General features: G+C 50.0%; 1 protein-coding gene across 3 annotated transcripts; it reads left to right on the forward strand.

The window, feature by feature from the left end:
* Positions 1–3,298: 3,298 nt before the first annotated feature.
* Positions 3,299–26,451, forward strand: LOC120408926 (2-hydroxyacylsphingosine 1-beta-galactosyltransferase-like). Of its 3 annotated transcripts, none has more exons than XM_039546085.1 (7): positions 3,299–3,388; positions 15,941–15,983; positions 17,950–18,794; positions 23,497–23,636; positions 23,750–23,826; positions 24,300–24,519; positions 25,527–26,451. In XM_039546085.1, the coding sequence occupies exons 3-7, from the start codon at positions 17,952–17,954 to the stop codon at positions 25,840–25,842; spliced, it is 1,596 nt and encodes a 531-aa protein (XP_039402019.1). In that variant the 5' UTR covers positions 3,299–3,388; positions 15,941–15,983; positions 17,950–17,951; the 3' UTR covers positions 25,843–26,451. The 3 variants fall into 3 exon arrangements, with proteins under 3 accessions (XP_039402019.1, XP_039402017.1, XP_039402018.1); XM_039546083.1 differs by lacking the exon at positions 3,299–3,388 and adding an exon at positions 3,632–3,730; XM_039546084.1 differs by lacking the exon at positions 3,299–3,388 and adding an exon at positions 13,993–14,179.

The following is a 26,451-nucleotide window of genomic DNA, read 5'->3' on the forward strand; positions in this document are numbered from 1 at the left end:
GTTATGTGCATTTCACTGATGAGTTTTGACACTCAGAATGGGGGCGGGAAAAGGAGGGGAAAGCTATTTAGCTGTGACAAGGTGCACCACCATGTCTAGGTGTGGTCAATAGGTCTAACTGCATTTATCTGGATTAGGTAGTGGTTAGTCAGCCTCTAATAGCAGTGTTCTTACCTGAAGGTGGCATTGGACAATGTGAGATAAGGGATGGTCCATGCAGCTGGGAGCTCAGGAAAATAGGTGAGCGGAGGATAAATACCTGCCTTTATCAAGAACAGAAGGATGGGGAAGAATAGAAATATGTAGGAGTGTGCTCTGTGCAGGAATATGAACAGGTGTAACGAGAGTGCACAAGAAGCTAGCCTGGGCTCTGGTGAGTGGAGCGAGGAGCCCCTGTACCACTTGTCTTTCCGTAGTGCTGGGACCCCCATTTGTGTTCCTGGAGCCCATAGTGCTAGGTGCTGTACAAAGAACAAAAAGGCAGCCCCTGCCTCCAGGGGCTTACAGTCTAAGTAATGCAGGTTATGTCAATGGATCTGGTCAGATGCTGGTTCTAACTAACCTTTTATGCAGTGGTGATGTCTCTCTGCTAGCTAAATCTGGCTTCCCATATGCCGCAGTGGAGCAAAACCTGTGTGCAAAGAACATAATGGGGAAAAAAATCCTTAGGTAAATACCCATGTAAAGAAGTTGTCTGCGTGCTTCACCTGCTATCTGAACACATGTGCAGGGGAGAGTTCTTATGCCTGCATTAATTCAAGGGACTGACCAAGGTCTTATGTACTGTGGGTTTGCTGCGATGCTTTTTTTCTGCACTACAGGAAGTGCTGCCAGGTGGTGGTGATGGCAACATTCCCTGTAAAGCAGCAATTTTCAATATACTGGGCATGTCCCAAACATGCTGCTTGCGACTTTCTCTGTTCCCAGGGCAGGGGTGGTGAGGGCTGGGCGGTGACTTAGGCAGAATGGGGGCTGAGGCAAGCTCCTGAGGAGCAGATACGAACCAGGGTGGTCAGGCTGGGGCCAGGTGAAGGTGGCTCATGTCTCTCACCCTGTGTCACAAGACCTACCTTCCCAGCCTGGAGCCACCCCCACTGCCCAGTCTCAGTATCTCTCGCTCCTCTCCTTTCTCTGACACCCCAACTGTCCCCTGCTCCCCATTATAGTGCAGCAACCCCTACATCCCCTCTGCTCCAGCCTCCCTGTACTCCCTATTCAGAGCAGCCAGCCTGACTTCACCCCTGCTGCCCTTGACTCTCCCATTGGGCACAGGCTCTGGTCTGGTGGCTGCATTGCTTAGCAGCTCCCTGTGGTGGAAGTGTTGATGCGGGGCACCTGACTGTGCCCTCTCTCTGGGGCTAAGCTGGCCATACTCAGTCCCATCTGGGGCAGGGGAGCAGCCCAGGTGGTGGGAGCAGGGCAGCCAGTAAGCCCCCTCACTGACCCCCTCCCTCTGTCCACAGTCTGGAAATGGATGTATGGGGGCCTGGACACCAGTCTTCCTATGGCGTGTGTCCACTTTTGTCTGGTCACCTTTGCCATTGTAGTCTGCTATAGTATAGGATAACTACAGATATTTTCTTCTCACTTGTAGCCACACCGCAGTGAGCGAGTCCTGTGTAAGACCCCATTGGGTGGTGAGGTTAAGGGAATTGGTAAGCCATTTTGGGGTAACACACTTCTAGAGCCCTTTACCTCTGCAGTTGTACAAGGTTCAGACCTCTCACATCTCATAATTTTGGTGTGAAGTCATTAGGGGAGCTGGTGCAATAACACCAGCTGAAGTGCAGCAGTACGTGTCATGTACTGCAATGCCTGGAGACCAGTACCACGTCAAGCTGAACACATGCAAGACAGCCTTGTTGCAGAGGGGAAGAGGGTACTGCTAATTCATCTGTGACAGGTATGGCAATTTCTTGCGATATCTTAGTTCAATAAGCTTTGTCCAAGTTTCAGTATCCTAGGAGCTCATTGCATTAAAACTGCAAATGTTTTGTTTCTTTGAGATTGTGTGCAACTTGCCTAGGAGCCATGATTAATGTGAGCCTTGGGCAGTGCTATGGGCTGCAAAGGACTTAAACAATGGGCTAAAGAATGAACTGTTAGTTAGGAAATACTTGGGAAGAGGGGAACATAAAGGTCTGGAGGAGGGCATGATCTTCTGAAGCTTCACCCTGGAGATGGGACCTTGGGCTAGGAATTATCTACTCCCCAGATCAAGAGGCCCAAACTGCATAGAGGAGTAACTCCCAGCTTGTAATGACAGGAAGACACTGTGGGGTTTGAAGGACATTCACTGGCCACAGCACTTATTGGGGGTGATCTCTGTTGAGCTTATTAGCATGTGTGTAGGTTTTGGTTTTCTCTGTAATGCTTTTACAATAAACTCAAATAACTAAAAAGCTGTGTGGTAACTTAACTGTGGCAATGACATTATTTGCTGACTCTGGGAAGTAAAGCAGGCCTGCTTAGGCAGTCTGACTTTGTTGAAGAGCTCACTCTTTGGCTGGGAGCTGTGCAACCTGAAAATACCCTGATCAGGAGGGGAAGAAAGGTGGATCTTCACCCAAGAGAGGTGATGGCTGGAGAGCCAGACGCCTGAATGCCTTGGCTGGATGGAGCATAGAAGGGAAATGTAGGTGCCCTGAACTGTAACAGTATCCCTGGCTGGAGGTTTTTGCCCACACCCTTGAGGCACGTATGGACTCAATGCTTTTTGATCACCAAAAAGCCATCATTGTGCAGGAGGGGGAGAAACTCCACCCTCTTGCACGTGTGGCTGGCTGACTGGAACTCTGCCCTGTTGTGGCTAAATTCTGCAGCCTCTACTTGTATATGCATGTTGTGATCAGTCTTGTTCAGTGCACCTAGACATTTAGCCACACCTCCTTCAGGAGCACATGGGTTTACAGAAGGAAGCAGCCTGTCTACTAAGTTGTGTACAATGTAGTGCATTTAGTCCCTAGCTTTGCCCTGGTTTCCTAGGGCGCAGAGAACAGTTCCATTTGAAAAATCTTTAGGGGCTGTCCCTAATTCTGGAGCTATGCGGGTGGGTGGCTGTAGGACTAGCCTAAGCAGAGCAGGGATCAACTCTACCAGCGCGGGGCCCCTACTAGAGCCCTACCCCGAATCCCCGCCCCATAGCCGGAGCTATCGCCAGACTCCATCTCCAGCGGGGTGCTGCTCTGTGCAGCTGCGCGCCCAGCACATGATTAACGCCTAAACTCCAGCGCCGCCGTTTCCTCCTCCTGTTGGGCAAAGGGCTGCGCAAGACCTGCCCTTCTTCTCTTCCAAAGGGTGCAGGCGCTGGGCGATCGTAACACACCCCTGGCCCTAGGGGCTGCGCCTGGCTCCCCCTTCCTGCCGAGCTAGTGCCCGAGGCGCTGAGGCAGGTGCCACCTCCCAGTCCCCTCCCGCCTGCCCTCGCCGGCGCTGCATCCCCGGGGGCCCCTGGCCGCCCCCTAGCGAGGCCCGCGGGCGGGAGGCTCCCAGCTGGGGGCCTGCGGCAGGGCGGTGTGCGGGGATTCCGGGGCGCGGGGAGGCCGAGCCGCTCCGCTTGCCAATGGGAGCCTGGCGTGTGGGCTGAGAGGCGGGCTCCGGCCGGCCGGCCTGAAAGGGGCTGGAGGGGGAGGCCAATGCCAGTAGTAGCCGCCGCATCGCTGCGCGCCTCCCCGCTGCTGCACCTGCCGCGGCTGGGTGGAGGGAGGTGGCCGCCTTTGGAGACGCACAGGTGGGTGAGAGGCGCTGCGGGCTGGTGTGTGGCCGGGCCGGGGGGCTGTTCTCTCTGGGCCGGTGTTGGGGGGCCGTTTCTCCGTCTCTAGTCCCCCCCCCCGCGGGCCTCGATCGCCCTGTGCCTCGCTCTGCGCCAGCCTCCCGGGGGTCCGAACAGGCTAGTGGGCTCCACCCCGGCCGCCCTCCCCGTCACCCCGGCCGCAGCAAGGGAGCGCCCCCCAGCCCATCAAAGCGGGGATCGTGATCCAACCGCCTGGCTAATCGCGGCCCCAGGGCTGGGATCGCCCCGGCTCTGGACGCGACCTTAGAGCGCTCCAGGTTTTGGAAGGGAAGCCCAGCTCCTGGAGCGGGCTGGAGGGTAGTAGCCAGCTCGGAGCACGTGGGCGAGGTGTGAGCTGGATGAGCTACAGCTGAATTTGCAAACGGCTCGCGCTCCTCAGAGCCCATGTAAAGTAATTCAGTCAGTGGTGTTCCCAGTGTTGGCAGAGTGCCTTTGGCAGCATTGCCCCGGGAACGGGACCTCCACATACACGCTACCCTTAGCTGGCAAGCTGTGCTCTTTGGCTACTGCAGTGAACCAACCAGTACAGAAGCTGGTCCTGTTTTACTAGCCTGGAATCTTACCCGGTTGCTGCAGACGGGTGGAAGCAGCTCCCTATCCCCATCTCCTTGCCTGCTAGTGTAGGGAAAGGGGATTTGGCGTTTTGTTTCATCCACAAATGTCTCCTTTCCCGCTGGTGACTGCCTCCTCTGTGTTAATCAAGATGTTTAAATAAATCTGGGCAAATTCCTGCTGAATAACTTGGTAAACTTGGCCCTGTTTTCCCTTTGCAAGTCTTTCTGCAGAAGTGTTGTGAAATTCTCATATTGGCTAATCAAGACTATTCACCAACTTCTGCAATTAATTCTTCTTGGTGTGAAGTGCCAGGTTTATAATCAAATATATGATTAGAAATGTTCTCACCCTTGGCTGGTTACATAAATAGGTACTCAGGTAGTGTGGAGCCGGGTGTGGTTTAAGAACCTAGAGGGATAAAGTAGGCAGAGTTGTTTCTCTTCTCTGTGTGGACTCCTTGCCTAACTAGCTGTGTGTAAACTTTAGTTGTGAATTTAATTCTAAAATTCACAACCTTTGTTGTGGTGTTTGGCATCGCTTATGAATGTCCCAATGAGACTCTCTTGTGACAAATACTCGTGCACTAAATTTAACATCCTGTACATTAATAGTAGTAAAAAGTAACCAGAAAAATACTGCTAACATTCAGACTGAAACTCATCTAGGCCTTGAGTCTGCAAAGATTTGTGCCTGGGAGTAGTCTCATTAACTTCAGTGGAACTAAACATGTGCATGAGTCTTTGCAGGACCCAAACCCATAGACCATAGTGATCAATGGCTTCATGTCTAGTTGGCAGGCGATATGGAGCGGAGCCTCAGGGGCTTTTGTTCAGTATCTTCATTGATGATCTGGAGGATGGCATGGACTGCACTCTCAGCAAGTTTGCAGATGACACTAAACTGAGAGGAGTGGTAGACAGTGATTTCCCTACACCCCCCCCTGAATTTTCCCAACACCCCCCCCCTAGTTTTGTGAGCTAGTTACATAACAATTTAGTGATTGTTTGGAAATCTGAATTTAAACTGAAACATTAATACACACTTTAAAAGCTTATACAGTGTATGATAAAATATGTGTATCTGAAAAAGTATAATAGATTTGAAAAGTATGAACATAGACTTGCTTCCTTATACAGCTGTTTTTTATGATGTCAGTGCATTCATTTAGTTGATGTTGGCCAACCTAATAGTTTCAAATGATGATTTGTAAGCAAAGTCTAAATGACTTCTCCCTGACAGCTAGTGATGAGCTGGGGGCTAAGGCTTCAGGGCCAGATTATATTTACATTCACACCTAATCTACCTAGGTATCCAGCAAACAGAGCTGTGTTGTCCAAGTGATAGATTTTGGCTGGGGTTGGGTTACAAACCACTTGAATGTGGGGGAAAGGGGGAAGAAATGTTGTTCTTCTTATTGTATGAGTAAAGGGCAGTAGAACTGTACTTAGTCTGTGATGATTTGAAGGCATCAAGAGAGAGGGTGGGGATCTGTCCCTCTCCACTGTTTAAAGACAGAGCTGATTAGGCTCCATAGATAGTCTTTTGTTCTGTTAAATGACCACTGCAGCTGAAATCACTGACAATCAGGTCTAAGTGCTTAGTTCTGTTGTGGGGACAGTGTTCCTGTGGGGACAGTGTTTTTGTGTAAGAGACAGCCCAGACTGCACTAGCAGCGAGGTTCCCGCACTGAGAGCTCAGCTGAAATCACTGAGAGCTGGTGGAACCTCAAGAGACCAACTCGCAGAGGTCACAGTGGTAGGTGACAGCAGAAGGTGACTGTGCAGGGCCATTGGCAACAGAGTGGTGGAGTGAACGGTGGCACAACGAACAGCTGTGGCCGGAGCGAACTGTGCCTTTTTGTCCCCCACCTGGAAGGTGTACTCATGTGAAAGCACCTCTGAACTCTGAGTCTCCACTGACTAAGGACAACACCAGTGAGTGGAGTGGGGTGGAGGAAAAAGTGAGGGGCATGTTAAATAAACATTTGTTTGTTGGACTATATTTTAGTCACTTTGCTCCAGAATGCTAGATTTGTGACTGGGAGTGGAAACTTATATAAATATGTTTCCCAGTAGGCCAAGATTTTTAAAATGCAGTATTTGCCAAGGTTGTTATCTCACATTGTTACTATCTTGGGAGGTTATTATGTTGGGGAGTTTCTGTACTAAACATTTTTATTAGAATTAATTTTTACATACGAATGGTCATACTGGGTCAGACCCATGGTCCATATAGCCCAGGACCCTGTCTTACAACAGTGGTCAAGGCCAGGTGCTTCAGAGGGAATGAATAGAACAGGGAATCATCAAGTGACCATCCCCTGTTGCCCATTCCCAGCTTCTGGCAAACAGGCTAGGGACACTCAGAGCATGGTGTTGCATCCCTCTCATCCTGGCTAATAACCACAGATGGCCCTGTTCTCCAGGAATTTATCTAGTTCTTTTTAAAATCCTGTTATAGTTTTGGTCTTCACAGCATCCCCTGGCAAAGAGTTCCACAGGTTGACTTTATGTTGTGTGAAGAAATACTTCCTTTTGTTTTTTTAAAACCTGCCTATTAATTTCATTGGGTGACTGCTAGTTCTTGTGTTATGTGAAGGATTAAATAAAATTTCCTTATTCACTTTCTTTGCACCAGTCAAGATTTTGTAAGCTGAAAATTCCCAGTCACTTTAATCTCTCCTCCTGTTTCATACCCTTCATCATTTTAGTTGCCCATCTCTGTACCTTTTCCAATTCCAATATATATATTTTTAGGATGGGTGACCAGATCTCTACACACTATTCAAGGTGTGCAAGTACCATGGATTTATATAGAGGCAATATGATATTTTCTGTCTTATTATCTATCCCTTTCTTAATGATTCCCAACATTGTTTGCTTTTGTGACTGTTGCTGCACATGGAGTGGATGTTTTCAGAGATCTATCCACAATGACTCCAAGATCTCTTCCTTGAGTGTTAACAGCTAATTCAGATGCCATCATTTTGTATGTATAGTTGAGATTGCTTTCCAATGTGCATTACTTTGCATTTATCAGCATTGAATTTAATTTGCCATTTTGTTGCCCAGTCACCCAGTTTTGTGAGATCCCTTTGTAGCTCTTCGCAGTCTGCCTGGGACTTAACTACCTTGAATAGTTTTGTATCATCTGCAAATTTTGCCACCTCACTGTTTACCCATTTTTCCAGATCATTTATGAATAATGTTGAACAGCACTGGTCCCAGTACCGACCCCTCAGGGATACCACTATTTATTTCTCTCCATTCTGAAAACTGATAATTTATTCCTACCCTTTGTTTCCCATCTTTTAACTGGTTACTGATCCATGAGAGGACTTTCCTCTTACCCCATGATGGCTTACTTTTCAAAAGTCAATTTAAATTAAATACTTTTTTTTTAAATGTATATTTTTTTAGAAATCTAGACCTGTTATGTGTTTCGGTGTAACTTGCATTATTCTTATGTTAAATTTGCATAATCCTAACAAAACATTTACTTTATTCATATCTCTTTTATATATCTCATTGGTCCTGACACCCCCGCTGTAAATTCGAACACCCCCCCCTAATTTCAATTCCTGGGGAAATCACTGGTGGTAGATATGCTGGAGGGTAGGGATAGTATACAGAGGGACCTAGACAAATTAGAAGATTGGGCCAAAAGAAATCTGATGAAGTTCAGCAAGGACAAGTGCAGAGTCCTGCACTTAGGATGGAAGAATCCCATGCACTGCTACAGACTAGGGACCGAATGGCTTGGCAGCAGTTCTGCAGAAAAGGACCTAGGGGTTATAGTGGACAAGAAGCTGAATATATGAGTCTACAGTGTACCCTCGTTGCCAAGAAGGCTAATGGCATTTTGGGCTGTATGAGTAGGAGCATTGCCAGCAGACCGAGGGATGTGATCATTCTCCTCTATTTGGCACTGGTGAGGCCTCACCTGGAGTACTGTGTCCAGTTTTGGGCCCCACGCCAGAAGGAGGATGTGGAAAAATTGGAGAGTCCAGCGGAGGGCAACAAAAAGGATTAGGGGGCTGTAGCACATGATTTATGAGAGGCTGAGGGAACTGGGATTATTTAGTCTGCAGAAGAGAAGAATGAGGGGGGATTTGATAGCAGCCTTCAACTACTTGAAAGGGGGTTCCAAAGAGGATGGATCTAGACCAGGGCCGGTGCAAGAATGTTTCGCGCCCTAGGCGAAACTTCCACCTTGCGCCCTCCCCCGTCCCTGAGCCCTCCCTCCCCCCACGGCAGCTCCCACCCTCCGCCCTGAGGCACCCCCGTCCCCGCCCCAGCTCACCACTTACTGATGGAAGTGAAGCAGCTCACCCCTGCTTCGCCTCCTCCCCGAGCGCGCCGTGGCTGCTTCACTTCTCCTGCCTCCCAGGCTTGCGGCGCCTAAGCGAAGTGAAGCAGCCGCGGCGTGCTTGGGGAGGAGGTGGGGCAGGGGTGAGCTGGGGCGGGGAGTTCCCCTGCGTGCCACACACCCCCCCCTTACTTGCTGCAGGCGGCCCTCCCCATGCTCCCCTGCCTCAGCTCCCTCCGCCTAAATGCCGGTGGCGACCGGGGTGGCCGAAGATCGGGCTGGTGCGGTCCCTGCCGAAGAAAATGCCGCCCCCCAAATCCTAGCGCCCTATGTGACTGCCTAGGTCACCTAAATGGTTGCACCGGCCCTGATCTAGACTGTTTTCAGTGGTAGCAGATGACAGAACAAGGAGTAATGGTCTCAAGTTGCAGTGGGGAAGGTTTAGGTTGGCTATTAGGAAAAGCTTTTTCACTAGGAGGGTGGTGAAGCACTGGAATGGGTTACCTAGGGAGGTGGTGGAATCTGCTTCCTTAGAGGTTTTTAAGGCCCGGTTTGACAAAGCCCTGGCTGGGATGATTTAGTTGGGGATTGGCCCTGCTTTGAGCAGGAGGTTGGATTAGAGACTTCCTGAGGTCCCTTCCAATCCTGATATTCTATGATTCTATGAATTTCAACAGATATTCACCAACATTCTTCTGTAATTGATTCAGCTCTACTAAATAAGATTAGGATTTATCATCCATAGGGTATCCCCTGAACAGCGGCTTCCTTTTCAGACCATTTCTCATTAACCTTTGTTTATGGTAGTTCAGCCAGTTTTCAAGACTGGTGAGCTAATTTGAATAAGTCTTTCTGAGACATTGTATTAACTACTTTACTAAAATTCAGCTATATCTACTGCTGCCCTAATGTTGTAATGTTCTGTCAAGAGCAATCAAGTTTATCTGGCAAGTATTATTCTTTATAAATCCTCAGTACTTCCTACTCATGGTTTCATAACCTTGTAGGATGTTTGTTTACTTTTTTTAAATACACTGTGTTACTACAGAAAGAAGCTGTAATTACAGGGCAGTAATTGGTAGGATTGCTTCTTTCCTTTGCTGAAGCTGGACATTCTGGTATCTCCTTAGTTCTTTATGGATTCTAAAAAAAAAATATTGTTAGTAATCCAGTAATTTAAATTCTTGAACACCTTTACTATCCTAGCATACATTTCAGCTGAGCCGGTTCCTTGGATGTGTGAACTTCCAAGTATTCTATTAACTTGCTCTCTATCAAGAGGTGTGTTTTCAAGGCTTTTGTCCCTTCCTGTCTTTCTAGACCTTTTTGTCTCTGAGTCCAGTATCTCAGCTGATTGGTCATTTATCCCTTTCTTGTTTGTTTGGGACCTACTAGTATCTCAAAGCCAGGTGTAATTTGTAAAGTCATGTGGTGGTGGTGTTGTTTTTTTTTTTTTAAAGAAAAAGCCAAAAATGTCTGAGCACATAAAACTGGACAATATCAGACTACAAATCCCTGTAATGATTAAACCTGATGATACTCTAAATAAAAAGTGCTTTCAATCATGCTTGTAGCAGTTTCCATTACCTCACACTGACTCTACAGGCATTCTAGGCTTTGGAGTGATGTGTGGGTGTATTGGTTTGTGTGTGGTTGTGTTGTGCTGGGAGAGTTGTATGGATTTGTGTGGGTGGCAAATAAGGCCCTTCACTGCAGCACACACCCTTATGTGTTTGGAGTTGTGTATGCAGGTTGTGGTGGGGGATGGGTGGCTGTTGATTTGTATCTAGGAGTGTGTGCTGTAAGACTTGTGCAAATTGCAGTTGGGTGCACGGGTGTGGCACTATCCCTCATACAGCCAGTGAAACTGTTTCATGCAAATTTGCTGTCGAGAGTAAGGGTGGTGAATGTTTGACTTACCTCTGATATCACAATGGTCTAGGTACAAGCATGCCTTACTGTAGCTGTACACCACATGCATATAACTTGTCAAGTAAAAGCAGATGAGAACCTGAAAATTGGATGGTGGTAGACTGTGAAACCCAGTGATGATTGAAACTGGTCATATTCTGAATAAAAAGAACTCTCAACCATGCTTGTAGTTGCTTCCATCCCTTCACATTGGTTCTACAGACATTTTAGGCTTTAGAATGACACACAGAGTGACCTTCTGGAATATTGTGTTAGAGATTCTCTCTAGTACTTCATTTTTTTTTCTGTTATGCATAAGAAAATGACTCTATCTGTGACAGTTTTGGGTTTAAAATCTCTCCCCCTGCTGCTAGGGTAAATCTAGCCTTGCTTTGCTATAGACCTTTGCTGGAGTGGTTTGTGCAGAATGCTACAGGAGCGTGGGTTCGAGTCTCACACAAGAGTCTCGTAAAGGTAGTGTCACTGACTGGGTGACTAAGCCAGCCTTGTAAAACGATGGCCTGGAACCAGTGGCAATGAAGTCCACTGAAATATCAAAACATTTGTTCAAAAAGTGAACGTGGGTTAGTCTTTCCTGCCTGAGAATGTGCTCTGTACGGTATCTTGTCCTGGAGGCTTTTTACTAGAGTTTCCTCTTCGTTCCAGAAGTGCCTGTCTGAAGTGAAATATTAGCCTTTTGCTTGTTATACAGCAGAATTACCCATATTGCTTCAGTTTCTGCAAACTCGTGGTAGCCGCACTTGTGACTTTCTTAAGGGTGCTGCTATACCACAACCAGTCCAGTAGCCAAAGCCTGTTATTAACAAGCTGCTGAAAGCAGCTGCAGTCACTCTTTCTGGATCAAACTAGGGAGAAGAAGCGAACACTAATTTACCACCCAGGTAAGAGCCTCTGGCATCCTTGAGACAAGTCCTCTCTTTCCTTCTGGCTTCAGATGAGCTGCATCACTTGGCCCACCATTTAAATAAGGAAACCAAAAGGAGAGATCTATTCCTTCCTGCTCTGGGGAAGATTTGGAAAGACAGCAGGCTGCAGCAGTGCTTCAATGCCTTTCATCCACACAGAGCACAGAAGTGATTCTTGATGCTGAGGAACTAGACATTTAAAGTGCATGGGCGGGTAGAATATTTAAAGGGTCACATCCCAGGCGCCCTGGAGAAAGAAAGGAATGAACTCCCACCTTCTGCATTTAGGAATTCTGCTCTTCTGAAGCCTTTATAGGTAAATGCATTGGGGGGGGATTTTTTTTATTTTTTTGTTTTGAAGGAGCAGGAAAGGGCTCAAGCCTACATCTGGTGTGTGAAATATTATTCTGGGTGTATTTGTCAAACCTCAGACAGATCCAGTATATAAAGTCTCTGGAATTCCTTCTTTTTGCTATAGAGCCCTCTGGAGAACTAGAGTTGAGAGAGGCTCTTTCCCCAACAGTACTTTTAGAGGGAATGGGTGTAGGGAATCTTCTCCTAAGAGCTCTCCTCCCGACCAAGTGTCAGAAATGCCAACAGGCTTCAATGCCAATGAAGCAATCTGTCTGCCTATGCGCTCCCCCTCACTTGGTGAGAACTGGCATGGCCAAATTCTCCAATCTTTCTTGGAATCTGTGCACTGTAACAGAGAAGCCAAAACCTGATTTGAAAGCAGCCGGGAAAAAACTTGTTCTGTATCAAAAATCTAAAGGGGCTTTATTTTGCTTTGTAGTTCACTTTTCTGCTTATTCTTGGATAGGCTGTTCCTTTTCTCCATTCTGCTGGTGCAGAGCTGCGCTTCAAAAGGCTTAATAAAATCTTGGCTGACCAAAACAGGTTTTCAATTTGATCATCATTCTGGGATGCATCAGCGGGAGTGTTGTGAGAAAGAAAGACACGAGAAGTAATTCTTCCACTCTACTCAGCATTGATAAGGCTTCAACTGGAGTACTATGTTCAGTTGTGGACCTCACATTTTGGGAAAGATGGGAACAAATTGGAGAAAGTTCAGAGAAGAGAAATAAAAATGATTAAAGGTCTAGAAAACAGGTTGGAAAAAATTGGGTTTGTTTAGTCTGGAGAAGAGAAGACTGAGGGAGGGCAAGTACAGAAAAGGTTGTTATAAAGAGGAGGGAGAAAAATTGTTCTCCTTATCCACTGAGGACCGGACAAGAAGTAATGGACTTAAATTGCAGCAAGGGAGATTTAGGTTGGACATTAGGAAAAACTTCCTGTCGGAGTAGTTAAGCACTGGAACAAATTACCTAGGGAGGTGGTTGAATCTCCATCATTGGAGGTTTTTAAGAACAGGTTAGACAAACACCTGTCACAGATGGTCTAGATAATACTTAGTCCTGCCTCAGTGTAGGGGACTGGACTAGATGACCTATTTGGGGTCCCTTCCATCCTATGATTTTATGGATTTCTTCGCACTGGGAGAGGTGGGGGGGGGGGAAGTGTCTCATATGTAATAATATCCCCATGTCTAGATTACCTTGTTCCTTTAAATTTTTTAATTCAAGCTAAACCAATATTAGGATGAAATAAGATGGTGCAGCCCCCTTTCATGGATACACTGACTGACCATTTCTAAATTAATTAAGATAAATTGCTATAATTTTCCTGTGTAGACAAAGCCTAATGGTCAGAGATTTAGCGAATATAGGAAAATAGAGAGGTAAACAAAACCTCCCGGTAATAGTTTCTACTCCCAATACAAATCTGACCTCTGGGTGACCTCTCCTGCTGCCTTTATCTTTGACACAGCTGGGTTTAATCTTCTAATCTCCTCTGTGGTCCCCCCCATACTCTGTCTGAGCTGTCTAGTATAAACTTGATGGTCAAACACATTTTCAGACCGATGCTGTATGCTCCAAGTGACGCTTCCAATCAGGACTGTACAATAACAATGAGAGAGATTTTCCTACATATCCCTGGAGCAACCAGTTGATTTGGTGTTGGAATGTTGCTGGCATCCCAGGTACGCAACAAGGCTTAGTCCTGAGGTAGTAAAATTCCATGAAGAAACAAAAGCAGTTTTACATTGTGACCTGTTGTGTGTGTGTGTGCGCGGGGGGGTGGAATTTGTCAATCTGTGTGGCTCAGAGTTTACAGTTTATCATCTTAGGGTATGGGGTTTTGGTTATTATCCTATACACTGAGAAGTACCCTCTTCCACCTGTAACCTCATATAGGGAGGCAGGACAGGCATTGACAGTATTATAGATTCAAAGATCTTACAGCCAGAAGGGACCAAGAAGGTTGTCTAGACTGATGTCCTGCATAACATAGGCCAAAGAATTCCTCCCAGTTACTATGAATGGTGAGCCCTTCGTATTACTCATTTTGGCGCTCTAACTCATTCTGCTTTTTCTGCTCTTTTTCCCGCAAGCCTCAGCAAAGTGTTTTGTATGTTTTTTTTTCCTGTTTCCCGTATAGATTTGTTTTAATTATCTTATTGAAAGCAATCTCTCATGAAGTCACAGCGGCCTCCTCCTTTTCCCTTGCATTCCCTGTTGGAATCTGTTATTACTAGCCTACGTACAGTGCAGACCTGGACTGATGCATTGGCCCCCCAACAGTGCTCCCAGGTGCTAGCCTCACTATAGACTGAAAGACAAGGAAGGTGAGGTACTATTTTTTTTATTAGAGCAGCTTCCGTTGGTGATAAGAGACAAGCTTTTGAGCCACAAAGCTCATATCTGTAATGGTTCTAGTGTGCAGGGTGCAGTACCATCTGCTGCCACTAGGGAACTTCTTGCAGCTCCAATGGCTGCGATACACCTGACTGCCCACAGGGGGCGGGCAGCTGCTCCACCAGAAGTCCCTGCAGACAGCAGGCTCGGAATCCAGGCCGCAGTGGGGTTAATCTGGATTAGCAGAGCTAGCTACGGTCCCTCTACTCCTGCATCTCCAGGGCCAGTGGGGTGCTGGGAGGGGGCGGGATGGGACTGAGCTCATGGGGTATCTTAGTCTTGTAGAGGGGAAGGGGATTGCCTGAGCTGGGTGTGTGTGGGATCTGGGCCTGGAGAGGGCTAGGCTGGGAGAGAGGAGTGGAGGGAAAATAAAGGGGTGTATGGGGCAAACATAATTGGACCGGGAGAAGAGACTCGAACTGGGGAGAAAGTGGCATGTGACCCTTTCCCATATCCTCCCCCTGGCCCTTTGCTGTAGAGCATCCAGCTCGTCAGTCCAAAAAGGGGCTGGGCTCTCTTTCCCACCCCCCACCAGACCCCTCCCCTCTGACACCCCCACTCCAGGCTCCCAGCGCTGAACTTGTCAAATATGACCACCCAGCCTGCAGAACAAGGGGCGGGGGACTGGTTGTCAGGTGCTCGGATGCTGCGGTGACGTGCATGGTACAGATAGAAGGGGTTCCATAGATGCAGTTAGCAGGAAGCCTGGACTAAGACGTGCCTCTTTCTTCATGTTCTAAACCTAGTCCCACTCGCACTGTGGGCTGCAGCCAGTTCCCAAGCCAGAGCCCATCCTGGAGCACCTGGGGAGTGCGGAGTTTTGGCAGGGCAGAGTTGAGTCAGTTGTGAGGGGAGTGGAAGACGTGGGGCCAACTCAGGGAGAAGGGGAGGATTCCCGTAGATCCCATCATGCCTTGCTGAAGGGCCTGTGGAGAGATGGCAGAGTCTTGGGTCTGGAGGCTGCTCCCTCCATTGCTAGGGACTGATCCCCCAAAGAGGGGACACCAGCACCACCTGCAAGGCCTCTGGGTCAGCAACAGCCCCCTGCTCTGACACTCACACCAAAAGCTTATTTATTTGGGTCACCCAGAGATCAGGGCTCCCTTATACTCGGGGCTGTACAAGGCTGTTTGTCCCTGCCTTACAAAGCTATCTCAGGAGACAAGGCAGACAGAGGAGTATCAGTGTGTCTAAAAAACCACATATTTCATTTCCTTGATTTACATGGCAACTCACATCACTCAAGTCTCCTCCTCAAGTTATACTCCCCTTCTGACCTGTTATCCCCATACACGCTCTCAGAAAACCCACCCCCTCTCCCAGCCCTCCCTGCATGTTCTCCAAGACGCTTGTCCAGCCCAGGCTCCGCAAGCTCACATTCACACACCCTCCCCTCTAATCAAACCTCCCTCCCCAACCCTAGTGTCTGCAGAGTCTTCCCAAAAAGTATCCCCAGTGCTTGTATGTTCTGTTCCGCGTGGCAAGCTGGAAGGAGCCTTGCTCTGACTTGGTAAAATTGACATGACTTCTTGGCCGACCAATCCTCCTTCCCCCAGTGTTCCCTAGGGAAATCGGGACTCTGGATGGGATGCTGTAGCCCAGTGAGTTGAGGATCGGGCTGGCTTCATTTCCTGGGTGAGGGGAGGCTGCCCTGTCATTTTGCTGACTGTCGATTGTTCTCTTTTCTGCAGCTCTGCCAGGAGAGAAGAGCCCCTTTCATTCAGTAAGACGCAGGTAAGCGGGGGAGTAGGACGTGGTGTGGGGATGTCTCCTTTCAGACTCCTGCACAGCTCCGTGGTGCAGCCCCCATCCTCTGCCTTTACCGTGTGCCTGTCCAAGATCCCCTTTAGTATCTGCACCTTCCCGGCTGTGTGGACCTGCTGTGAACCCCACTCCCAACCTAATCCTCTTCCTTCCCCCTCCTCCAAGCAAACATTTAATTTTCCCCAGTGCAGTCACCACAGCTGTCTCCCCCGCCTCTGCTCTCCTCCCCTCACGCTTTCCAGAGTGGGGTCATGATAATTCCCCACCATTTGCATCTGTGTGGCATGGTGCCTGGGAAGGGTCCTGGCAAGCAGGTGCCGAGGTTCTCTGAAGTGGGCTGTAGTCATGTGTTGCTGACGGAAATTGGCCAGGGAACATTGGCAAGAGAATTTCCCATCCCCACATCCCCTTCACCTCTCTGGGCTGCATTCCCTTTTCAGCACACGTCCTTATTAGGCGGCACCAGAGTTGCATTTAGCAGGGGCTTGTTTGTTGTCCTCTTTTTGGGGTGTGGGGGAAGGAGAGAGGGGGTTGATCAAGTTAGTGTGTGAGGCCTAGATAAGATCTTAGGCCAACTTCTGCTCTGTCACGACCCTGCAGCTCCACTGATTTCCATGGGGTTTGGTGGGTGTGAATGAGGGCAGGAATCTAAACAGTCAAAAATTCTGTCATTTCTATTCTGTTTGTAACATCTCTGAGGGCCCGTTCCTCCCAAGCCTCTGTGCTGGATCTGCCTCAGGACAGTTACTTGCTTATGAATGTTCCCAGCTAGGGTCCTCTTTCCCAGAACGTGAGCTCTGGCCAAGGCCTCGTGTTTTGAGGCACATTGGTTTCCAGTGATGTGGTGATGCCCCTGGATTTGTGCAGTGGCGCTGTGCTGAACTTTGCTTCCAATGGGGAATTATGTAGCAATATGAAGGCGTTCCCTGGGAGAGGGGGGGTGTCTTTAGGAATGCTGTATTGCTGTCACGACTTTGTGAATCCTCCCCATCCCACTTCCCTCCCACCCCTGCAAGTCCTGTGGGCCCCTTCTGCTGCTCCTTCCACATCTGGCTTTCCCCTTTCTCCAGCCACTTGTACAATCCTGTACACCCTCTTTTGGTGTTCCTATGGCCACAGGAGAAGCTGCTGTGTGGCTCTTCAGATGTTCAAACTGTGCTGAGGCCCAGTTGCCTCGTGAGCAGGTCTGGTCAGGCCACAATCTTGCACCCTCGCCACAGTTGGAGTCTCACTGCTTAGTGCTCTCTCCTTCAAGAGTGCAGCTCCTCTCTGGGAAACAGGCTGAACACTTGTTCTGTCTCAGCCTTGTTCAGTTGAGTAGTAGTCGCCAGCCCTGCAACATGTAACCTGGATCTGAGGGGAGAGCCGAGCGCTTTCTCTCATGTGCACCATCACCAGTAATAAAGGAGTTGCAGGCCAAACTGTGCCATCGGCACAGCCTCTCTGAGCCTGCTGTTCTTTCAGCAGGCTTGCGCGGACATCACAGATTGGAGCTTCATAAACAGGCCTGCTGTAGGTACATAAGCAGGGGTAGAATCCAGCTTCCTTACCAAGCTGCACTGGCTCTGCCCATGTGTAAACAGCGGTAAAGACTTATCAGACACACCCAGGGAGCTGGTCTGCTGTGTGGGAAAGTGCTGCTTTTCCAGAGCAGCCCCAGGCTTTAAAAAGTAGTGGTGGGGGAAGAGGCAGGGGAAATCCACTTAGGACCTCCTTGTGGGGAAACTACAGAACACAGAAACAGATGAGGAGGAAGAGGGGAAAATGATGCATGGAGAAGCCTGAGTCATATTAAACATGTGACCCTGCCTGTGGAAAGTCTCCATCAGTAGGTGGTGACCACACAGGGCACCTTCCCTTCTCCACAGCCCACAGAGACAGTGTCTAGGGCCTACAGCACAAGTCGGTCAGTAACTGCCTGTTTCTCTCTCTGCAGCGATGGAGATGAGGCTCCTGCTGCACCCCATTGCTGTCCTCCTCATGGCAACCGCTTTCAGTCTGGACTGTTGCCATGGTGCCAAAGTGCTGGTGATGCCCACCATCATCTTTGACAGCCACCTCCGGGTCTTCATGCGGGTGGCAGAAGCACTGAATGACCGGGGTCACAATGCCACGCTTCTCCTCCACGAAGGTCGGGAATCTGAGCCCTTCCTGCCAGGCCTCCAAGTGCAAACATACAGGGGGATCTTCAGCACGGAGAGTGCGGACGCCTGGGTGCAGGAGAAGATAAAGCGTGTCTTCCAGGGGAAGAAGACCTCCCTGGAGATCTTCTCCTTCCTGGAAAAGTACTTGGAAAACTGTGATCTAGTGCTGGGGGATGCAGCCCTCCTGCGGCAGCTCCAGGGTGAGGGCTTTGACTTGTTCTTGGTAGACCCCAACGAGATGTGTGGCTTCATTCTGGCCCACCTCCTTGGCGTCAAATACGCCGTGATCTCCACCGGCTTCTGGTACCCGGCTGAGATCGGCGCCACTTCCCCCGTCGCCTATGTCCCCGAGTTCAACTCCCTGATGACGGACAGGATGGGGCTGGTGGGCCGGACTTGGAATCTCCTGGTCTACGTGATCACTCGCATCGCCACCAAGCTGGTCATCCTGCCCAAGTTCGACCGCCTCATGCAGAAACACGGGGTGGAGCCGCGGAAGTCCATGCTGGAGCTTGTCTATGGGACCAGCCTCTTCTTCCTGTGCAACGATGTGGTGCTAGACTTTCCCAGGCCCACGCTCCCCCATGTCATTTTCACTGGGGGAATCCTCGCTGAGCCTGAAAAGCCCCTTCCTGTGGTAAGTACAGGAAGAGGGGCTGCTTACAGGGGCTGCTGGCTTTAGAGTTCTGAAGTTAACTTTTCTGGTCCTGGCCAGGGCGTCTAAGGGCTGTGATCAGAGATCAGTCCAGGGTGTCTCTTCCCTTGAGGGACCTGATCAGCACCCTTGAGCTTCACAAATTGTGCCACAGGCTGTGAAACCTGTACGGTAACTCTCTGCAGTTCACAAGTGTGTGTATTGGGGGCGAGGAATAGGTGGAATGCAGTTTTGGGTCCCCCATCCCATGTCGGGAGCCTGTAACGCTGCCGCCATCTGACAGTGCTGGGGAGTTCTGCACTGGCAATGATAGTCCCTATACCAACCTGGGAAAAGCCCAGTATTGACGACTTCGGGGCTTTGAACTGAGCAGTCTCCTCTCTGTTGTTCTATTGCTTCACCAGTCTTTGAAGCTTCCCCAGGTTTTCCTTTTAATCCTGTTCCCTCGATCCTCCCAGCATCTGTCACCAGCCACCGTCGGAAGATGCTGGGCTAGATGGGCGATGGGTCTGACCCAGTATGGCTGTTCCTGTGTAGCATCACCAGTACTAGATTCTGGAGGCCAGACTTTGCTCCTCAGTTTCCCCTGTGTTAATCCTGTTCTCTTCCATGGGGTTATTCAGATGTGACACTTCCCTGCAATTGGAATTGAGTGTCAGGAACCCTGACTACACTAGAGTTCCCATAACTACTACCCCTGGTGGAGCTCTGCTACTTGGAGGAGTGCTGGAAATCTTCAGCGAGAACAGGCTAAGGTGGCCTGACTTGCCAGGAGGGTCCCCACGCCCAGCCAATGGATTGAAACTGAGACAAAATGCCAGCCTCCGATGACAGGCTTGGTTAAGATTGTTGATAAATATCAATGAAATCATGAGTGGTAGAATGTTAGGTGCAACCGGGGGTGAAAGTAGAAATAGGGACTTTACCAGTACGGGGCTGGGTTGGGGCCGGCTCTGGCCCCCGGGAGGGGAGGGGCCTCGGGCGGAAGGGGCAGGGATGGGGGGGCTCAGAGCCAGCCCGCCCTGTACTGGTAAGTGCCCTCCCCAGCCAGAGTAGCAGCAGCAGCTGGGAGCTCCAGCAGCAGTTTAAAGGTCCCAAGGGTCAGCTGCCGCTACTGCCCTGGGCCCTTTAAGCCACTGCTGGAGCCCACGGCTGCCGCTGCTACCCCAGGGCTCTGGTGGCTATTTAAAGGGCCCGGGGCTCCCCTGCTTCTACCGCCCCGGCCCCTTTAAATAGCCCCAGAGCCCTGGGGTAGCGGCGGCGGGGCTCCAGTGGCTATTTAAAGGGCCCAGGGCAGTAGATGCAGCAGGAGCCCTGGCCCTTTAAATAACACCTGGAACCCTGCTGCCGCTACCCCAGGGCTCCAGCAGCGGGGCTCTGGCGGCAATTTAAAGGGCCTGGGGCTCCAGCCGCTGCTGGGAGCTCCAGGCCCTTTAAATTGCTGGCTGGGGAAGCCGGGACACCCCGGTATGGCGCACCGGCTTACTTTCACCTCTGGGTGCAACACTTTTTAAGTTGAGAACTTTGAAATAAAAGTTCCACAACTATCCTTGACTCTGCCCCTGTGGGTAGCCACCCTTCCTCATGGTGCCTGAGTAATGTGAGGAGGCTACAGATACAGTTCGGAACACCCCATGTATATATCAGAAGGTGGATGAGGCCTGGGGCCAATCCTGCCAGGTGCTGAGCCAAATCCAGCAAAGCACTTAAGCACATGCTTATCTTTAAATATGAGTTGTCCAATTGCCTTCCATGGGATTACTGGTGTGCTTAAACATTCTATTCTGGATCAGCCATATGCCCAGCATCTTGCAAGACTTGGCCTGTAGTGGAATACTGGCTGTGAGATGCTGTACTCAGAGGGTTAAGAAGTGAGCTAATTGGTGGTTCAGTTGTTTGCGTTTGGGTTGTAGGATGCTAGGGCTGGGGAGAGGAAGGCATTTGTAGACCTGCATGTAGATTAAAATATTTCCATTTTGAGCTGGGGCCCAAACCTTGATGTCCCAGTATGGAAGCAATTCCAGTAGCTCTGGTTCTTTATATCCTTATTGTATTTAAGATAGAATAATAGAATATCAGGGATGGAAGGGACCTCAGGAGGTCATCTAGTCCACCCCCCCTGCTCAAAGCAGGACCAATCTCCAGACAGATTTTTGCCCCAGATCCCTAAATGGCCCCCTTAAGGATTGAACTCTCAACGGTGGGTTTAGCAGGCCAATGCTCAAACCACTGAGCTATCCCTCCCCCCTTCAGGTAGCTGAACGTTTGTGGTCTGTGCTGGAAATGTGGATTAGTATTTGTGTTAAAGGACAATCTCGGTGAGTGGGTGGATTGTGTGATGCCTCCTGGATGGAAGCTGGAGGCATGTAGGTAAGTATAGCAGTCAGTAGGTTTCCAATATAGGGTGGTGTTTATGTGACCATCACTTACTTGCACGGAAGTGGATCTCTTGTGTGGACTGGTTCAGGCTGAGGTTGGTGGTGGGGTGAAAATTGTTGAAATCCAGGTGGAATTCTTCAAGGGCCTCCTTTCCGTGGGTCCATATGATGATGATGTCATCAATGTAGCACAAGTAGAGGTGGGGCACCAGAATTTCCTGTTTCTTTAGAAATAAAGGTTTTACAGACAGTTGCACCTCCAGAAGAAAACCTTTCCTTGACATTCAAGAGACTCTCCAATCATTTAATTTAATCTCTGACCTTCTTGCTCACAGAATGACCCACGCTGTCAAGAAAGGATTAAAAACCCAACCAGCACTTGCCAAGGGGTCTTAAAGGGTCAGATACTGTATGAGAATAACTCTGGAATAGACCCTTTCACTTGCTGACACATCATACTCTGACAATAGGCCTTTTTGAGGGCAAATGCAAGATTTGCAGTTTCTAGATGAAGTTGCTTTTTCCCACCTTGAATCTTCCCTCGTACCCCATTCTTTTGTTTTTTTTGAAAACTGGAAGAGGGGGAAAAAAATTTCCCCGCACATATTAACTAAGGCCTTGTCAACATTTGTTTTTAAGGAAGTTGGAGGTTAGAGAGAGATTTTTCAAAGATGCTTGATGGGAATTGGACATCCCCTTCCTTGAAGTAGTTTTGAAAACCTTCCCCTGAAATCCTCCTATGTTAGGAGAAGAACCATGGGAAACCTGAGGGGTCAAGGAGGTGGAGATAAGAATTGGGATCAGTCCAAGAATTGGGATCTGATAAGGGAAAACTGGTTCCCTATGTTTGCTACTGCAGCTCCATAATGAGCCAGCTGGCTAAATTCCCTTTGCTAAAGAGAGTCAGGGGTGTGTGCGTGCATGTGTGCACACAGAGCCTTTTGGCAGCCTGATAAACCTACCTACACCCAGGCAGGGGCGGCTCTAGAAAATAGGCTGCCCCAGGCAGCGCGGTGTGCTGCGCCGCCCTTCCTCGGTCCCGCGGCGGGTCCCCTCTTCCCGCGGCTCCGGTTGAGCTCCCGCGGCAGGTCCACCGGAGCCCCGGGACGAGCGGACCTGCCGCAGGCATGACTGCGGGAGCTCCACCGGAGCCGCGGGAACAGCGGACCTCCCGCGGGCACGGCTGCGGACGGTTCGCGGGTCCGGCGGCTCCGCTTGAGCTGCCGCAGTCATGCCTGCGGGAGGTCCAGCCGAGCCGCGGGACGAGCCCCCCTCCGCAGTCATGCCTGCGGCAGGTCCGGTCGTCCGCGGCTCCGGTGGACCTCCCGCAGGCATGACTGCGGCAGGTCCACCGGCCCAGCCTGCCGCCCCCTAGATTTGGCCGCCCCAGGCAACAGCTTAGTTTGCTGGTGCCTAGAGCCGCCCCTGCACCCAGGAGTGCTGGGAGAATTTTTATAGTGGGGGTGCCAATGATGAAAATTGAGTATTTGGTGTTTGTTGTTACTACGTCAAGCAAGGGGTGCGGCAGCACCTGTAGTTCCAGTACCGCTGCCTACACCTAGTAACTGGGGCCCAGAGCCTCAAAACCAGTGGAGGTTAGGAGACTAAATACCTTTTGAGGATCTGGGCCTGAAGGACTAAATCAATTAGCCAGCGGTGGGTACTAACTAAAGACAAGGATGGGCGTGTCCCATCAGCAAAATCCTAATGAGACCCTGAGATCCGCAGCCACTGCCAGCTGCTGGGAGAGGGTCGTTGCTGGGATTTGTCAAGTGCTGTCCCTAGGCCCTGCTTCAGGGGCTCCTTTCTGATGCTGGGATGGAGAAGGTGCCCAGTTCTCCTCACATCCCTTCCAGACCTGCCTGGTTTCTAGAAGAGGACAAGTCTCCACTCCTATCCAGGCCTGGGCCTGTATTTTTGGGGTCCTCCTCACCAGTTAGTGACCCCAGTCCCCGCTCCTGCTGCTCAGAGCTTTCCAAAGCAGCATCATGAAACTGGCTCTCTTGATAGTTCCCAACACCAGCTGAGAGGCTGACCAGAGCCCAGGTAACTTTGCTCTTGCCTGGCAAAGTTATGATCTGAAAACACTCTAGAACTGTTTGCCAGCTCAGTGAGACCACCTTGTGCTGGGTTCAGTGGGGAAGGTGTTCTTTCTAGCCAGATAGTGTCCATGAAAGCTGAAGTTCTACAGGTACTGATGGGTGAAGCTTCCCCCTCTGCAGGGAGGCTTTCCCATGGTAGTGGTGGGGTGTCCAAACCCTCTGGAGGACAGGCTGTGAGGCACAGCTGTGTGTGTTCACCTGCAGGGCCTTCGCCACTGGGTGGAAGCTGCGGATGCCGGTGTTGTCGTCGTTTCCTTTGGCATTGGGATCCGAGCACTCCCGAGCGACTTGGTGGAGAAGATGGCTGGGGCATTTGCACGCCTTCCTCAGAGGGTCGTGTGGAGGTGAGGGGGCGCCTTTATCTCTGGATGTAGTTTGATGGGGAATTGGGTTTCCAAGGGTGATTCCAGCTCAGTCTGTTTTTCTCTTGGTTTCCCTTCTCTGTTTTTTCTGGCAGATACTTTGGTCAGAAGCCAAATAACCTGGGTGAGAATACGCTGATGATGGAGTGGCTGCCCCAGAACGACCTGCTCGGTAAGACAGGGAGAGAAATACCGTAATTCAGGGTTTTTGCTCACAACCAAAGCAAAGAAAATGCCACTGTAGTGTGTGTCATCCAGAGCACGTCTGATCAGGAAGCAATCGCTTCCTTATCTAGTGAAACCAACCTCTGCCCCTTCTGCTCCTTCAGGGTCTGACCAGCTCAATGTCATGTAGGGTGACCAGATGCCTGATTTTTATAGGGATAGTCCCAATATTTGGGGCTTTGTCTTATATTGGCACCTATTACCCCCCACCCTCTGTCCTCATTTTTCATACTTGCTGTCTGGTCAGCCTAGTGTCATGGCAGGAGATGGTGGGGTCCTTCAGGGTTCTACACCCTCCTCCTATCCCCAAGACATGCCCTGTTTCTCCCAAACCTGTACAGGTACAGTAAGTGTTAGTATGGAGAAGGCCTGAGCAAACTGGGGCATCTGCAGGGGGTCACCATTCTTGCTTCTCTGTAGGTCATTCCAACGTGAAAGCCTTCATCAGCCACTGTGGGATGAATGGCATATTCGAAGCAATTTATCACGGGGTGCCAGTTGTGGGGTTCCCTTTCTATGGGGACCAGTTCGACATCATGACGAGAGTTCAGGCAAAAGGGATGGGAATTCTCATGGACTGGAGCCGAGTAAGCGAAGAGGACCTTTACCAGGCCATAGTCACCGTTCTCTCCAACCCCAGGTGAGGCTCTCTAAGTGATGGAGCTGTTGAGTTAAAGTGGAGCAGATGAACAGTTGGTTGCATCCTCCTTTTGGAAGCCCATAACAATTGGCTTAAGCAGTGGTTCCACCAGGTGCGTCGCTCACTTGCCTGGACACTCCAGTGCCTTCTGATTTTTAAGACTGATGCCAGCAGCAGCCAAAACCACGTCTGCCCGTCTTTATGGTGAAGGGGAGACTGATCTGATTTTATCTGGGTTTCCCTTGGAATGCTCCCTGAGATGCTGCTGTTCAAAACTCCTCCCTTCTCAATAGCAGCATGTTATCGGGTCCACCTAAGTCCTCACCTTGCAATCTGCTTGGTCGTGCCCAAACTACCTTTATGCAGAGACTAGTAAGCACAGACAGTGCTAGGGCTTGTATCTACTAGATACTATACTTCACCTGCTTTTTAAGACCCTTGGGCCAGCAAGTGACTTCTGGGTGATACTGGCTAGAATGTTCCTGAGAGGACTTGGCAGGATCCTGTGTTTGAAGTGCTGTCATATGGCCCGCTCCCTTAAATTACTAAGTACTCTCAACTGCTGTTGACGTCAGGGTGCTTGGCACTATGCAGGATCAGGCCCAGAGTCAGAAAAGGGCCTCTGCCACCTGCCCGCTCCCCCTAGGATGTGAGAATCCAGCTGGGTCCTTCAAGCCTCTGACGGTGATGCCTGTTGCAAAGATTCTGTCACTAGAATTTAGCTGACCGCTCCACTCATGATGCGTGAGGTAGAACAGACTCTGGCTGGCATGGCCATAGCTGCATTGGCTCTGCAGGGCTAACAAGGGTAAAACTATCAGTGATGGTGATTGTAGGGACCTGGGGAACAGATCTAGAGCCTGCTCATGAGAGGTGAGAGATGAGGCTGCTTGGTTCCTTGTTGGCTTCGGGCCCATCATGAGTCAGAAGGGGCTGTTCTACCCAGAGAAGTGACTGACTGTGAAATAACAGTGGGTGACTTACTTTTTTCGCTTCCCCTCTTGCAGCTACAATAAAGCAGCCAAGCAGATCTCAGCCCTGCACCGAGACACGCCTATGCATGCTCTGAACCGCACGGTGTACTGGCTGGAGTACATCCTCCGCCACGACGGGGTGCCGTACCTTCGCCCAGCCGTCTACGACCTCTCCTTCTACGAGTACTTCTGCCTGGATATCCTTGCTCTCTTCCTTCTCTGTCTGGCCTGTGTTGCCTATGCCCTGTACAAAGCCATTGTGTGGTACCGGGGAAAGAGTGCCAGTCCCATGCATCTGAACGGCAAGTGTCTGAATGGCCATCTCCTGGAGGGGAAGAAGGCGCAGTAGTGCGCGGTGTGCTCAGGGTGTGAAACAGACTCCAGTGTGAGCGCACACACCGCCCAGGAGCACGTAGAGACTCAAGCTTGTCCAGTGGTCTGGTTGCTGCTCGTGTGGCTGGGAAGAGGGGGAAAGCGGCGCAAAGGCCAGTGTGTGCCTCTGTGTACAGCACGCATGGGTGGGGATATGGATCAAGGCGTGGGTGGATGCATTTGGCCAGGACTGTGGGAGCGTTGAGGCAGGACACGAGTGGGTAGGTTTCCGGGGAGGAATGTGGGGTTGCTCCCTTCTTTTATGCGCGATGGTTTAGATGCTGGTGTTACCCTTCTGGCTTGCTAGGGTCTGTGGTGAGGCATAAGGGGGCAGGAGTGGCACTTTGTCTGGGGTAGTCACCGTTTCTCCCTTGCTCCATTAGCGAGGCCTTGGGAACTCAGGACTCCTTCAGGTGCAGCGGGGCAGCCGACTTTGGGCAGGGGAGGGCACCCTAAAGGTAGTTTAAAAATTGGTCTTTGTTTTAAATTTCTTGGGCAGATGTTCTGACTGCTTCCCTTGGTGCTCTGTGCTCTAGGCTGTGTTTGTGCTAACTTATTTTTTAATAAACTGTCTTCTTTCCCCTGA

This window comes from Mauremys reevesii, linkage group 7, assembly GCF_016161935.1.
Source record: "Mauremys reevesii isolate NIE-2019 linkage group 7, ASM1616193v1, whole genome shotgun sequence".
NCBI lineage: Eukaryota > Metazoa > Chordata > Testudines > Geoemydidae > Mauremys > Mauremys reevesii.

Excerpts from the sequence above, each read along its gene's own strand:
- LOC120408926 (XM_039546085.1), top strand. The coding sequence starts at position 17,952 with ATGGAGATGAGGCTCCTGCTGCACCCCATTGCTGTCCTCCTCATGGCA. Across the intron at positions 18,795-23,496 it reads CTGAAAAGCCCCTTCCTGTG|GGCCTTCGCCACTGGGTGGA; the intron begins GTAAGTACAGGA and ends GTTCACCTGCAG. Across the intron at positions 23,827-24,299 it reads GCCCCAGAACGACCTGCTCG|GTCATTCCAACGTGAAAGCC; the intron begins GTAAGACAGGGA and ends GCTTCTCTGTAG.